Genomic DNA, 15,803 nt, shown 5'->3' on the forward strand with positions numbered 1-15,803 from the left:
CAGGTAGGATGGACTGGCAGAATACGCTTCCACACAGATTTTTGGACTTTGAACAGATAAGCCAAGAGTATTGGAAGTGCAAATTTCTCTACCCTGTCCTGTCAATGTGCATGAGTCTTATTCTAGAAGGATCACTTCCAGGGTGAATAGTTCAGTCTCCAAACCCATTCAGTCCTTTGCCATTGCCAACAATGCTACCAGTAGTTCCAACTAGTATTAATTGTGGTTTATGTCTATGTATGCTTGTCCATGCAGGACTGAAACCACCAATTTGTTCATTTAAACTGCCACACAGCTTTCAGATGACAGTGACTTAAGGTCACTGGTAACCTAGAACTGAAGAGCTCCAGAGCCTTATCACTGTCCATGAGCCATTTAGTTTCCAATAAATGCACTTGAGCACATCAGTAGGACTCCTCACCTGCTTGAAGTTACACACGATCTTAAGTGTCTTGCTGGATTGAGGCCCAAGTCAACCTGAAAGTTTACCTGTTAAACATTGAACTTAAATTCACGTGTTTTCTAAATGGCTTGTACTTTTTAGGACAGTTTCTCAAACCAAGCCGAGTTGGAGTTGGAGTAATCTTTCCAATGTAGTGTTGTTCTCTTTTCACTCTTCAGATCAGTTTACACACTAAAGAGCTCTTTGTATTGAATCATATATAGGCATATTTAATGAATTCCTGCTTTACTATGCTCTGAATGATGGGATGGGTTCCTTTCTTGGCTGTTGCAGGTTGTCCTGTTCCTGAATCTATAATTTTTAATGGATTTGTGAAGACTAGCTTTCTCAATTACTTCAGAGAGGAAAGGAGACTGATAGTTTAGTCCCCACAATTTTCATACCTTAAAATTGTTTTAAGCTAAAGAGGAAAACGCACTGGGTGTCTTTCAATCTTCCCTATTCAATTGCCAAAGATGTAACTACAGTTTCCATGAAACTTTGTGGGAATTGCAAAGGTAAGTTGTGTTCTGCTGGCTAGGCAGTAGAGCAGGTTGGAAAGTCCTGAGGAAACTTTCCTGGTCCTTGCCAGGTCATCACAGAACCATAGGTCCTTGGCTCAGGTACACCCCAGCTATGCAGTGTGCTTTGGGGCTGGAGATCCCAGGTTTCTAGGGTCCCTACAGCAGAATGGGAAGCCTGGGGCCTCTGGATTGAGCTGGGTCTCGAAGTCTTCAGGCATCTTGCTGTGGAGCCTGGAGCCAGGGCTCACAGTGGTCCTAGGCTCACTGCCACTGTACCCAGGAACTTGGAAACCTCAGCCTGAGCTGTGAGTGTTAGGGTTTAGGCTCCCGCAATGAGCCTGGAAGTCCTGAGAGCCCAGACCGCAGGCCAGCTGGCTCCCCAGGTGGTGGGAGTCAGGTAGCTCAGAGAGTCAGACGATCCAGAAGGTTGGAAGCCCTGGGGTGCCCAGCTCTGCGGAAGTCTGCATAACAAGGCTGCCCAGGAGCCATGGACCCCGGGATCCCTGGTAGCTGCTGAAATTTGTCAGTTTCACTGTTGTCCACCATTGAATAATAGTGGTGAAACTGGTATCATGTCAGTTTCACAAAAAATGTGTCAGGATTTGGGGATCATATTTTGTTTGGGAAACACCATGCTTTGGCGCTTTTGAAACAATTTTTTTTTCAGAATTCCTGGTTCATGAGAAACTTTCAAACATTTGGTTTTAACCTGAATCTGGCCAGAACCAAATTTTGAAATGTTGAAATATTCCATGAACTGGAAACCCTGAATTTTGGCTAGTTTTACTAGGCAGTATCACTTAACTAATAGATTGCTCCTGAAGCTGTGTTGGCTTTGTAAATGATAATTCTACAGAAAGAAAGCTATTTTGAGCTATATTTGAAATGTAATTAAACATTCTTTTGTGATGTAGGGATTTGTTGCATTTAACTTTCACTGGCTTTGGAATATACCTGTATAGGTCTCTGCTTATCGAAGGGAATACCCGCTGCAATGTTTCTTCTTTCCCTCTTAATTCCCCCCATACTTCTAAGACAATCTGAGGGTCACATTAACTCAAAACTAATTTGAACTACAAAAGTGTTCCTGTCAATATGCTTTTTGTAAAACAAAGCCCTCAAACTGAGAATACACCATCATTTTTATTAAGCATCACATTTTTATTTGTAATTTAGAAAACATTTCCTTTTAAATGTAGTTATTAAATGTGGAAAAACACATGTATGCATCCTCAAGATGTATTGATCTTTAGCCTGTGCTGGATTATGGTGCATAAAAATATTGCCTGTGTGTTATGTGGATTTAAATATGTGGGTGAGCATACAGATATGTAATTAAACTTAGTGAAGAGGCTACACAAACTTATGGATATCATCAAAACAAGCTCACATGGCATCTATTTACATCTTAACAGTCCAAAACAATCATTCTAACAAGACACTTACAGCTTTTCTTTTGTCTAGTGTTGCTACATGACTGCCAAATAGGGAGATATTTAGGGCATCATAACTTCCAGATGTGTTCAGTGACTTGTCTGCATTAGGTATTTTACTCAAGGTTATATTTGAATAGTATCTCCTTTTGATTTAGTAAAAGATGTAAAATCTGTAGTACTGAAACTTCACACAATCTATATGTTAACTTTGGCTATTGCTACAAATCATGTGGGGTGGAAGAAACTTCTGAAGTGTAATACCTTACTAATCTAGTATTTGTTTGAATAACCCTTCATTAGTTAAATGCTTCTAAAATATTTTATAGGGTTTAGTTTAGCAGCTTTTAAGAGGAACAAAAGGAAGCTGGAGCTGGCAGAAAAGGTGGAAACAGATCTTATTCAGCTAAAGAAAAGAAGACAATCAAGTGAAAAGGTGAGTAGATCTTTTGTCACTCTTACCGCAAAGATAATTTATAATGCGAAAATTTCACATCTAAATTTTCATTTTGTAGATGAAGTGACCTGATATAGCATCACAAACTACTCATCTTTGGCTATCTTATGCATGTTAGTATCGGTATAATATCAGATCATCTAAATTATCTTCTGTGGTGATAGAACTTCCTGCTATTTACAGTTTCAAAAGAACTGAGAAAAAAGATGCCTTTTTGTCTTGTCTGTGATGTAAATATATCTACACTATTGCACATTTTAAAGTGGAAATGTGACAAGTGTAAATATGGGCAGATAAATATCTAATAAAACATTTTCTCCAGCTTGGGATCTATCATTGCTTCCCATTTTTTAATGTTTCCTGATAACACTGTTTTGTGGACCTGGAGGTGGTGAAATCTGAAATATCAGGTAGATAAATGTGCATCAGTTCATGCATCTAGTATTGACCTGGCCCATGTTACTTATGCTCCTTTACTACAAAACTGCCACAATTCTCTCCTTCTTTTCTTCCCCTCCCTGCTAGTTTGACTTTTGAGCCTTTGTTGTCACTTCAGCATCATGTCTCTCTGTTGCTTAATATATAGGTTTACAGTAGGAGTATTAATATATAGTTGGCTAAAGTAGGATACTTAGTGAGTACAATACTAAATAAAAGAAAAATTAGTGGTGGACTGTGTAAGTCACACCTGTGGGGTTGGTCTATTGAAGACTTTACAAGTAGTGCAGCAAGGCAACTGCTGTAGCCTAGTCCAAACATATCCCTTCCGTGAAATATGACAACTGTGAAAGTGAGGGGTAGTAGTTCTTTTAAACATTTACCTGCATTTTGTTTGTGGCCAATGCCTTTCTTGGACAGCCAGATCTCCAGACTCTGGTGGCTTGATTCTCCACTGGCTTGTAGTCACTTACCCTCATTTAAAGTGCACGTAAATGCTACGGAACTAGAATGACAAAGTGGGTGAGGTAATATCTTTTATTGGACCAACATTACCTCACCCACCTTGTCTCTTTAATACCCTGGGACCAACGTGGCTACAATAATACTGCATATGAAAGTGGAATAATATTTTACCATTGCTCTGAACTGGAGTAAATGACTGCATAAGGTGCAAGGCAGTGAAGAATCAGGCCTATTTCTTCTACATTCTCAGATCATACCTTCCTTATGTAAAGGTACTAATTCTCAGTCTTCGAAAAGCTAAGGCTCAGTAGAGAAGATAAGAATTAGAGGGGGAAAATGGGTTATTTACTGGTATCTGACCTTTGCCTGTTGCTTACAGGCTTGTGCACACTTCCCTATAACTGAGGGAGGAGGGTCTCTGCAGAGTATTGACATTCATGTAATGTGGGGCAGGTCAATGCTTGATACATGCGCTGGTGCGTGATTTTACCAACCTGCAATTTGAAATTTCAAGGGACATGTGGCAGCAGTTATGGGGAGCACCCACAGACCAGGGATAGTAAGTAGAGGAGATGACCAAATATGAGAACTCTGCTTAGTGGTAAGTAATTTGATTAATCCCACCACTTTCTCTAAATTTCAGTGAATTCGGTCCTTATGAAAGAAACCAGATTGACAACACTGTGGGCTGAAATAATGTGTCTACGTAATATGTAGAATGCAGGCAGTTGCAGGCCAGTGAGAAAGCTTTTAATATGCATCAAATCTGATCTGAAGGGAACAACTTTAGGGCTAAGAGGGATTTGTTAGTCCCTGGCCTCCCTCGGTTCAGATGAGGGATTAAATAATTGGATGTAGCAATTCTGTAGCACACTCAACAAAAATTACACTGAAATCAGACCTGGATAACTCATTTTGGGCCCGATTCTGGACCCACTAATACCAGTCAAGACTCCCTCAGACTGCAGTGGGAATTGGATCAGTCCTCTGTGGATAGCTTGACTACTCAGAGGGTCTTGTGAAAGTCAATTGAATTTCCGCTTCCTTAAAACACAACATTTTTCACAGCCTTAATTTTTTTCCAAAGGGCTAGTTCACATGTAAATGTCTTGTTTAGATAGTGTTTACTCATTTAATGTTTCATTTTGGACATCCATTCTCTTTGTTGGGTGGATTTTTCAGAAGTCATGAAGTGGAGTAGAACTTGCATATACAATAAAGTGAATATTTAAAAATGTAAGGATTGGAGCCTTTACATAGTACTTGCACATTACAGGACAAAACCTCAATGAGCTTGATTTTTCTTTTTTTCCCCTAACAGAGTTCCCCTAGGGTGCCTTTCATTTGGTTGACAAACCTGTTCCACGCAAGTGAATGTTTTAACCCAACGTTTTTAATTACAGCCAGAGTGATTGTCCTAATTTCACTGGAGCCTCTTCAGAAAAAAGAAGTGTCCTGACTTGGCTTTATGCAGTTGCAGTTGAGAGGCATATACACGTACATTTCCTTGGTGTTAGCCAATGAGGTACAGGTAGCACAGCATAAACTATAGTTTCAGCTAGTTTCAAAAGACCAGATCTTCAGCTGGTGTAAATCAGTATAACTCATTCATTTCAGCATGACTACATCAATTGAACATTTGGCCCAGTGTATTTGTGTGTTGGAAGACTAGCATGTTAGTTTGTCTGAATTAGTTTGGAATCTCCACTATTTGGCTTAATAAAATTGAGTCAGTGGAACACATACTGGAGGAATCACTATCAATTAAGTCTTTTGGATAATCTGATACGAGGATATCAGATCCTTGTTTGAGTGTGCACTAGCACCTGCCACTGCCATTGTAATTAAGGTCGTGTAAGGGGACTTTTAAAGCTTACAACAGCATTTCATGCTAAGTTAAAGCGTGGCATTAAGGTTCCATTACCAAAGGCAGAATATTTTACTAGATTAAATATAATCAAAAACTTTATTCACTACTTCATCTGGTGTCCAAAACATACAATCCTCAAAATTTCATATACTTATGCACTTCTAGAGTAAACTTCTGAGGAGTGCAGAATTTTCCCTACCCATCTTGGAGGGGTTTCCCCGCATTCTTCGCGTGTATTGGGGGTGGGTTCTGACCTTTCCCTCCAGTGCTTCCTCTTTATTCTTTCACAAAGCTAAAGATGGACAATGTAGGCGAAATGGCTGTGCCATTCTCTCAGTACCTGTTGTTCTGGTTCATGGAAGGAACAGATGTGAAAGCAGAGTGTACCCACAGAGGAAGAGGAAAAGAGGCAACCTCTGTAGTCTACAGCTCCTAACTAGGGATGTAAAATGTTAAACAGTTAACTGATAAGTATTAGTCTTACCGTTAATATATTGCAGGTAACGTTTAAAACAGATTGGTAAAATACTTTTGTGACATTGTAATACCTAATGTGCACATTAAAAAAGCCTCAGCAATACCGGGGGGCTCTGGAGTTTGCAGCGCTCTCACAGCTCGGGGCATCACTTCCAGCAGCTGCCATTGGCCGGGAATGGTGAATCGCAGCCACTGGGAGCTACAGGCGGCGATGGCTGCGGACGGTCAGTGTAAACAAACTGTCTCGCGGCCCGCTAGCAGATAACCCTGACGGGCCGTATGCAGCCCACGACTGCTTTAAAGTATTCCTCCATAGCACGGAATACTCCTTTTATATAAGAACTAGACAATGCCACTGACCAGAGTAGTTTTGCTATTGAACAGCAGTATGTCAAAGCATATTATGGAACTTTTAGTGTGCAGTAGCAGCATCCACACAGCGGGCTAGTGTGCTTTCTGTAAGCTGACTGGTTAGACAAGGCCCAAGTGAACAACAAAATATTCTTAGTGTATTTTTCACAATTTCTACAATTTAGTTAAAAGTTCTTATCTCTGTTGTTCTTTAGCATTTCTTTATGAGAGTTTCTAATTTAAAGTTAAAAATCTGTTTAACTTCACTACATTTAGGGGTGAAGAAACTAGGAATTGACCTAAAATACATTTCCACATCTTCAAGATTGTATGTGCATGCTAAATAATTAGATGATACAGAGTTTGAGAAATTATATTTCTTTGCATGTGAGCTAATCTTAAATGTGTTCATAAGTGGAGCTGTTTCTGTTTAAGTGGATTAGGTGATTTATTCCCCAGCTGGGCGTGGAGTACTGACTCATTGGCCAACTGTCACCCAGAGTGTCACCGCAGGCACAAGTAATTATCAGCAATAGATGTTCACTTTTGTTCCCCATGTTAACTTCTTCTTTCCAGTATAAAATGTCATTCCCTTCCTAAATAGCCGTTTAAAAAAACCTGACTTCGAACAAGGTTGAAAATGTTTATTCGTACTAGAGGATGGCAAAAGGTCCTGTTCTTAATCTGCAATTTTTTTTGGCTGTTAAGCTTTTTTTCAGTTATATTGAAACAGGCCACTTGCCTGAAGAATTGCCATCTGCTTGATTTGAGTAACACTGGGTTTAAGTCATATGTACACAAGAGTCTTTGTTCAGGCCCACTGCTTTTGAAAAACAAAAGCCCTAAATTGCATGTTGGACTTGATTGCCAATGCAATTTAGTTTTAAAGATATTTTAACTAACTTAACTGTATGTGAGTATTTTCCTTTTTCTAATTGTGATTTAAGGAGTTTAGGAAATATATACTTGTGCCTGCGGTCAGAACAATCTGGGTGACATATTACTAATCTGCAGAGATGGCTTTTTAGTAGCCATCACATCAGCCCGTAGGGTCTTGGACATTGGTGCTTTGATGGCAGGTCCTGCCTTTTACAGTATTCTGGATGTATTATCACTTATGATGCTGCAGTCATTCAGTCCCTACTCCCCCCAAAGGATGATAATGCATTTGACCAGATCACAGGTAACATCTACGACATAATTTAAGAATGTGCTAGTATATGAGCTATGGAGGGCCACTACGTAGTCTTCAATACATACATTTTAGAAACACTATACCATGTCCCATGCTGCTAGATCCAGTGTGGCACTTGGTTCAGCAGTGCTATCTTCAGATCTGGACTGGATTCCAAAGCTCCTTCCTCCCTTTGGGGATACTGCTTGGAAGTCATCCTTCTGCTTAAGATTCACAGCCATGAATCCTTTTCTGCAGTTAGATGCCTAAGCCCAGTCAGCCATTTTCAAGAAACAGAGGAGAAGGAGGAGACTCCTTACAGCCTTTAATGCAGTGGGTAGAGTACTTATCCAGGAGGTGGGAGAGCTGGGTTCCATCCCCCTCTGCTTGATGTGGAGCAGGGACTTGAACCAGAGTCTCTCCTCTTCTCAGGAGAGTGCCCTTACCATTGGGCTATTAGTACTCATAGGTATGTCTACACTACGAAATTAGGTCAATTTTATAGAAGTCAATTTTTAGAAACTGATTTTATACAGTTGACTGTGTATGTCCACACTAAGCACATTAAGTCGGTGAAGTGCGTCCTCACCACCATGGCTAGCATCGACTTACAGAGCAGTGCACTGTGGGTAGCTATCCCACAGTTCCCGCAGTCTCCGTTGCCCATTGGAGTTCTGGGTTAAGCTCCCAATGCCCGATGGGGCAAAAACATTGTCACATGTGGTTTTCGGTACATGTCGTCAGGCCCCCCTCCCTCCATGAAAGCAACAGCAGACAATCGTTTTGCGCCTTTTTTTCCTGGGTAACCTGTGCAGACGCCATACCACGGCAAGCATGGAACCCGCTCAGCTCATCATTACCGTATGTCTCCTGGGTGCTGCTGGCAGATGTAGTACTGCATTGCTACGCATCAGCAGCTTCTTGCCTTCGCGGCAGATGGTGCAGTAGGACTGATAGCCGTCATACGTCTCCTGGCTGCTCCTGGCAGACCTCCGTGAGGTTGATTGGGGCACCTGGACAGACATGGCTATTCTCCTCTTAGAGCACCGAATGGGAGCCAGAGACTCCAGGTCATTCTCTTCTTTAAGTTTCGTCTCATGGAGATTCAGTCCTGCCTGGAATATCATGCGAGCTGGAGGCTTCTGCCTCAGGCTGCTCTCCCAGCCGGCAACACCGCACGGTCACACCTACCTCAGCTTACCCCTTGCTCCCATGGTTCATGAAGCCTGGACAGTAGTAAGGAGCAGTTCAACTATAGGCTGAGCAAGTGCAGAATGGTGGTAGAATGTGCCTTTGGACGTTTAAAAGCTCGCTGGAGCTGTTTGCTGACTAGGTCAGACCTCAGCGCAACCAACATTCCCATTGTTATTGCTGCTTGCTGTGTGCTCCATAATATCTGTGAGAGTAAGAGGGAGACGTTTATGGCGGGGTAGGAGGTTGAGGCAAATCGCCTGGCATCTGATTTTGAGCAGCCAGACACCAGGGTGATTAGAAGAGCACAGCAAGGTGTGCTGCACATCAGAGAGGCATTGAAAATCAGTTTCATGTCTGGCCAGGCTTCGGTGTGACAGTTGTGTGTGTTTCTCCTTGTTGCAAACCTGCCCCCTTTGTTGATTTTAATTCCCTGTAAGCCAACCACCCTCCCCCCTTCGAAGTAAAGTAACTATTGTTTCGGAACCATGCATTCTTTCTTTATTAATTAAAAAAAAATGAGATAATGGACAAGGTAACCCAGGTGGGGTGGGGGAGGAGGGAAGGAAAAGGCCACATTGCTTATTGTAACCACACTAAAAATTAAACTGTTTGACTGACAGCGTTCTGTTCCTTGGGCCATTCTCTGGAGTGGAGTGGCTGGGTGCCCGGAGCCTCCCCTCTCCCCACACACCCCGCATTCTTGGGCGTCTGGGTGAGGAGGCTGTGGAACATGGGGAGAAGGGTAGGCGGTTATACAGTGGATGCACCAGCAGTCTGTGCTTTTGTTGGCTTTCCTGCAGCTCCAACAGACGCTTCATCATGTCCGTTTGCTCCCCCATTAGCCTCAGCATCGCGTCCTGCCTCTGCTCTTCACGCTCACTTAATTCTTTCCTGGCCTCTGCCACTGAATGCCTCCATGTATTAAGCTGTGCCCTATCAGTGCGGGAGGACTGCATGAGCTCGGAAAACATGTCATCGCGAGTGCGTTTTTTTCGCCTTCTAATCTGTGATAACCTCAGGGATGGAAATGATAGGGGGAGTGTAGAAACATTCTATGCTCTACGATTCTGGGGGGACTGCATGGTCGCCTATGCTGCTGACTCCTGCTGAGTTCGCCACGCTGACCAAACAGGAAATGAAATTCAGAAGTTCCTGGGGCTCTTCTGGTGTACCTGGCTAGTGCATTGGAGTTCAAAGTGCTGTCCAGAGCGGTCACAATGGAGCGCTGTGGGATAACTCCTGGAGGCCAATACCGTCAATTTGCATCCGCACTACCCCAAATTCGACCCAGCAAGGTCTATTTTAGCGCTTCTCCCCTCATCAGGGAGGAGTACAGAAGTCGATTTTAAGAGCCCTTCAGGTCGACTGAACAGGGTTGGTTGTGTGGACGCAGTCATTTTTAAATCGACCTAAAGCGGCTAAATTCGACCTAAGCCCGTAGTGTAGACCAGACCTTATTACTGGAGTTAATAGCCACAGTGTGTGATATTTTACATCCAGCATTTAAGTTAGTAAGCTATTTACATGCTAAAAATTGAAGTGGACATTCTAATTTTGTATTTTTGAAGAGACTTGTTTTTTTCCCAATATCTCATTTTTAAGTAGAGAAAAATTAATGAACTCTATGGAGAATCTTCCATGGAAGACCCTCAGTTCTAGCTTTCACTTTCTCCTTAACTTCTAAAAAGATAAATTACCAGTACAGTGTGACTCTTGTCCTAGCTGTACGGTGTGACTGGGGTTGGAGGGGCAATCCTACAAACATGTACATGGGTAACTTTACTCACATGAGTAGCTTCATTGAATTCAGTGGAACTGTTCACCAGGATCATTGTGTGCAGGATTGAGTTTTTATAACAACTTAAATGTATGCCATGGAGCTAGTGACACGAAATACCCATAAATGAGTTAATAGTAGAACTGAGCATAATTTTTTCCATGATTAAATTATTTGCCAAAAAATGCAGTTCTGGTTGACCTGAAACTATTTGTGAATTGGTCAAGTTCGCCAAATAGTTCTGACGAAACCAAAAAATGAACACAATTGGTAGTGTTGGAGTGAAACTTCATTTTGGCATTGTCGAAACATTTTTGGGCTGGTGTAACAAAATGGGGAGGTGGGGAGAGCGCCACCCTTATAACTTTTGGCTCAGTGGCTTGAGAGTCATTCTCCATCTCTTTCCTTGATTTAGTGACTATTCATGAATAAGTGAATTGCCGCTTTGAATGACAATTTACAACATTACAGACCAGGTACACTGTGGACAGCAATAAAGAAGGTTTTTTTTTTGTTGGCCTGCCAGTTAGTCATCAGATTTTGAGCACTGCTTTTGCGTACTTTTAAAGAAATATAATTTAATTTTAGCCCTCTGTTTAGTATACTCTTTTAGTAGTTGCTTCTCTTTGTACGTCCTGCAGGAGAATGACTCAGGAACACTGGATACAGTTGGTGCGGTCGTTGTTGACCAAGAAGGAAATGTTGCTGCTGCTGTCTCCAGTGGAGGCTTGGCTTTGAAGCATCCTGGAAGAGTTGGTCAGGTGATTATGTATTTTCAACAGGGGACAGTTACTTAGTATTACCAGGGAATGGCTTACATATTTAATAAACTGTGCAACTGCAAACTAGCCAAGAGTCAGGTGATAGTGAATTGATGCCTTAGCATTCAAATCTGAAGACCTGGATTCCGTTCTTGACTACTCTGCATGGGGAAATGAGTTTTGTCTAATCTAGAGGATCTTTATCAGTGTTGCAAAACTTCTTCTAATTTGGCATGCTTTCTGGTTATTACATAAGACTGGAATAGCAGGTGTGTTGCAGGTTAGTTGGGATGCATTGGTAGAGAAAGGTAGAGCCTGCTCTTGGTACGCTTCGCTTTTGCCACTCATTAAATACCCCACAAAGCTTAAAAGAAAAAGTGCCACTCTGATAACTGTTAGATAAATTTACCAGTTCTATAAGGTTTTGATCAATATGTGAGGATAACATGTCCATTTTCAAATTCAGCGAAGCTCTTTTGTTGTGCTAGAATCTTTTGAAGGAGGTGATAAAGATATGATACTATAAGAACACACAGCATCGATAGGCCTATCAACAGGGAGTAACACTTCTGAGACTCTTCAAGAGTCTGTATGCTCTACTGCTTACATACAACCAATTAGTCCACTGTTTGGCATCATCCCATGGGTAGCCCTCTTTTGGACTGACCTTAAGATTCTTTAGGGTTCTTTAAAATGTGTAGCTAAAAGCATTTATGTTTTAATATTTTAAACATAAAACATGTTTTAAAGAACTCTTTAAAGCATAAGAGTAGTGGATTAGGGTCCACCACTCTTATGTTTCACTCTGTAGTAATAGGGCCCATTCCAGCTCCTGTTGAAATGAATGTGAGTTTTACCATTGCAGCAAGATTGAGCCCTCCATCCCCACCTAGGGAGATAAGAGCACCTCCAAGGTACTCCTCTTCAGGATTGAGTAACTGTTGGAGGATGTAGCAAAATGTACTGGAGTAGCTATTTTGAATCTTATTCCTTTATCCTATGTAATAATCTCCCTTTTTTCCCAAAAACTGAGTACTTGAATTTATAAAAGATCCATTTCTCTTCTCAGGCAGCTCTTTATGGATGTGGCTGCTGGGCTGAAAATATTGGAGTTCATAACCCTTATTCCACAGCTGTGAGTACTTCAGGTATTTGCTACTTTTGTAAATATTTTGAACTGCTGTTCAACTTTCTTCCATGTAAAAATTCAAAACAAGTTATTTAATGTATAGTGAATTAAAATCTTAAGACTCATGTGGTAGCATAGCAGAAAGTGTGTTCTTCAAGCCAATGAATTCAGTGTCATTAACTACCAAAGAGCCTTTGTTAACATGCTTATGGAAATTTCAGACAAACTTATTCAGAGTCTGTGCTTGTTATCCTTAAACAATCGATTTGTGGCTGCTCACCTTCTTACCTATATTTCGATCCATCAGTAACAGTTTGTTGCACCATCTCGTGATTAGCCCCTTCTGGTTGCCCTTTTCTGTAATGAGAGTTTCTATCCTTGTTAATCATCTCCTGAAACTTAGGCTTCCTACATGTGTTTTGATGTGTGTTAGATGCAAATAGTCCCCCAATAATATTTTTAGTAAATTTGGTATTGCCAGTTCTCCTTCCAGTGTGGATCTATGTTTATTGTCCAATACTAATGTAACTCCTGTTTGAATTTCCTTATTCTTTTTCATGTACATATTGTTAAGTCCTGAAGTAGGAAACTTTTTTGGCAACAGTTCTTCTTTACTGTTGCTCTGTGGCCAAGACAAATGTAGTGTTTTCCGATCCAACAAACTTTTCAGTTTCAAAATAATGGGAGGCAAGTTCATTTCATGTAGCTGATTTGAAGTTAGGAGAAATATTGACTCCAAAATGCTTCAGAATTTGTGTAATTTAAACAAACAATGTATTGTGCAGCTGTTAAACCATAGATCTTTCCATTTTTATATCTAATTTTGGATATAATATAATTGTATAGGCTAATATACCTCTGAATTAATTACCTTGAGAATGTGTCCTAGATTGTACTGGGTTGGTAATGATTGGTATTGCACAGTCTTCATACAGCACAACAGTAAGTTCAGTTTTATTCATTTTAACTTGCTCTTCTGGCTTACATTTTGAGCCAGGGGTTAAATAAAGAGAGCAAACAACAAAGGGAATAGAGGACAACCTTATTTGGTTCCTCTTAGTAATTGAAATTCTTGGGTATATACCCCTATTTGCTCCTGTTTTATCTGAGGGAGAGTCATATTTATCCATGTTTTTTTTTTTTTTTTTTTATATTGACTTCAAAACCTATTTCCAATAGCATTGTTTTTAGGAAAGGCTACTCTACTTTATCAAATGCATTTACGTGCCTAAGAATAGCACAGGCCTTCAGTTTTTGTTCTGTATATTATTAAATAATCCTAATATTCTAATGTTGTTTGGTTGTCTATTGCATGTGGAACCTATTTAACCAATTTGTATTAACTGAGGAAGGACTGCTTCTATTCTGGCAAGAGTCTTTGAAAATATGTTCATGTCTATATTAAGAAGCAAGATTGGCCTTAACAAGCCACATAGCAGCTTGTCTTTTTGTGGCTTTAGGATTATGATATCTGCCCTTTTCATTGTATTGGGAATCTCCTTACTCCCTACAAAAATCGTTGTGTCTGGTTTGTCTGTAGTGATGTGATTTCACCTGATAAAACTCTGCTGAAAACCTGTCTGGTCCTGGGGATTGGTGTTGGCATTAATTTAATCAAATTTGTAGCTTTCTCTGTCTCTACTGATCTTTCCAATCTGTTAACTGTTGCTGAGTTAACTTTGGAATGTTAACCTCTCTAATATATATTCTGTAATTTTTCCCATGGGCTTGTCATAGTTTGAAGGCATACAGAACTGTAAGAACCTCCTGAGTTCTTCAGCAATCTCTCAGGTCTTAAAACTTACTACTCCTTTGGCATATTTTAATTTTTTCCTTCTCTTGTCTTGCTTTATAAGCAGCTTATTAGCCTTTGTCTCCACCACCCTTTATTATGCCTGTTTTCAGCCAGCTTGAGAGCCTCTTCAGTTTTCTCTATAAGTATGGCATTTAGTTGCCCTCAGAATCAGAGGTGTATAAATGTGCTTTGAGACTCAGTTCTTTTTTGCAAACCTTGCAGCCTGTCAGTCTCTTGTTAATTTTGTTTTATCTGCTTGCTTTTCTTTTTTCCTCTGGGATATTTGGCCTTTATCATTAGTATCAAAATAGAACTTAATTTCTGTTTTGATAGCATCCAAAATAACAATCTTTCATTGGGAGTTATTCAGCTCCAATGGTTGTGCACGCTGCACATTAAGCCTGGGCTCTAACTCAGGTTTGAGCCCAAGCCCCACTTCTTTCCATACACAAGTCAGTCCACACAAAAGTTGAGTCAACAAGCACTAAAACTCAGGCCCTAGAATCCTGGTAGGGGAGTGGATCAGAGCCCAAATCCCACTGTATATCTGACTGTCATTTTGCAGCCTGGATACAGCTCAAGTTGCAGGCCCAAGTCAGAAGGTCTGTGTAGTGCAGTATGGACATATTAACACAACTGTGATACCCGAGTCCAGCAACTGTAAGCCCAGGTTTATAAAGCACTGTGTATGCTCAAGCATAGGCTTGGAAACACCAAATCCATAAACCCAGGTCCCACAGGCCTGAGTTTATAGTGCAGTGTAGACACACCCCAAATCTATACAACCTCGGTCATTGATTAACTGATTTTTTAAAATAGGTTTACAACCATTGTGTTGACTGCCCATATTTGGGGTATGATATCTTTGAATCTCTGTTTGCTACCAAAGGGAAAGCCAAACTGTGATTAATCCTGGTGTATTAAATTTTGCTCTATTTGTTGATATATTAAGAACTTCTAAATTTTTATTAGCTGATCTATCCATTAGTGGATGTAGTGGGATGCTGGAGTCTCCTCCAATTATAGTTTTGCCTATGATGGGATCCCTGGAGTGTAAGCTGGAATTAGGGTACCGCCGTGCCCCCTTAACTCTCCAGCCTGGACTGTCTCTCACAATGCTTTGCTAGTGACAAGCAGCAAACTCCTCCAGGTGCTGTTATCACTCAGCACAGCAGCATGTGGAGCCCCACACCCAGCTAGGTTGCTTGAATGCTCACAAAGCCACTCATGAATCACACAGAGAAAGGCACCAGCTTATTCCCCCCAGGTCCCCAGCCTTGCACCCCAGAGCTGTACCGTCTTGCCCTGCTCAGAAGCTTGATCAGGGTAAGTTCATTACCCAGTCCACCCCTCCATCAATGTGGAGCAGACATGCACCAGCCTTTATAGACTGAGCTGAGATTTCCCAAGCATTTCAAGCAATATACACAGTTTTAGGTAAAGTCTAAAAGAGATTTATTAACTACAGAAAGATTTTAAGTGATTATATGTGGCAGGCATAAAAGGTCAGAGATAG

General features: G+C 40.9%; 1 protein-coding gene across 5 annotated transcripts in view; it reads left to right on the forward strand.

Annotated features, from left to right (window-relative positions):
• The window catches only part of TASP1 (taspase 1), a 158,986-nt gene that overhangs the window by 46,633 nt on the left and 96,550 nt on the right, over nt 1-15,803 (forward strand). For all 5 annotated transcript variants that reach the window (XM_074947171.1, XM_074947169.1, XM_074947173.1 and 2 more), the window contains 3 exons: nt 2,729-2,835; nt 11,244-11,363; nt 12,433-12,511. In XM_074947171.1, the coding sequence (XP_074803272.1) occupies nt 2,729-2,835; nt 11,244-11,363; nt 12,433-12,511 (306 nt within the window). The remainder of the gene's footprint in view (nt 1-2,728; nt 2,836-11,243; nt 11,364-12,432; nt 12,512-15,803) is intronic.

Source organism: Natator depressus, chromosome 3, assembly GCF_965152275.1.
Source record: "Natator depressus isolate rNatDep1 chromosome 3, rNatDep2.hap1, whole genome shotgun sequence".
Lineage (NCBI taxonomy): Eukaryota > Metazoa > Chordata > Testudines > Cheloniidae > Natator > Natator depressus.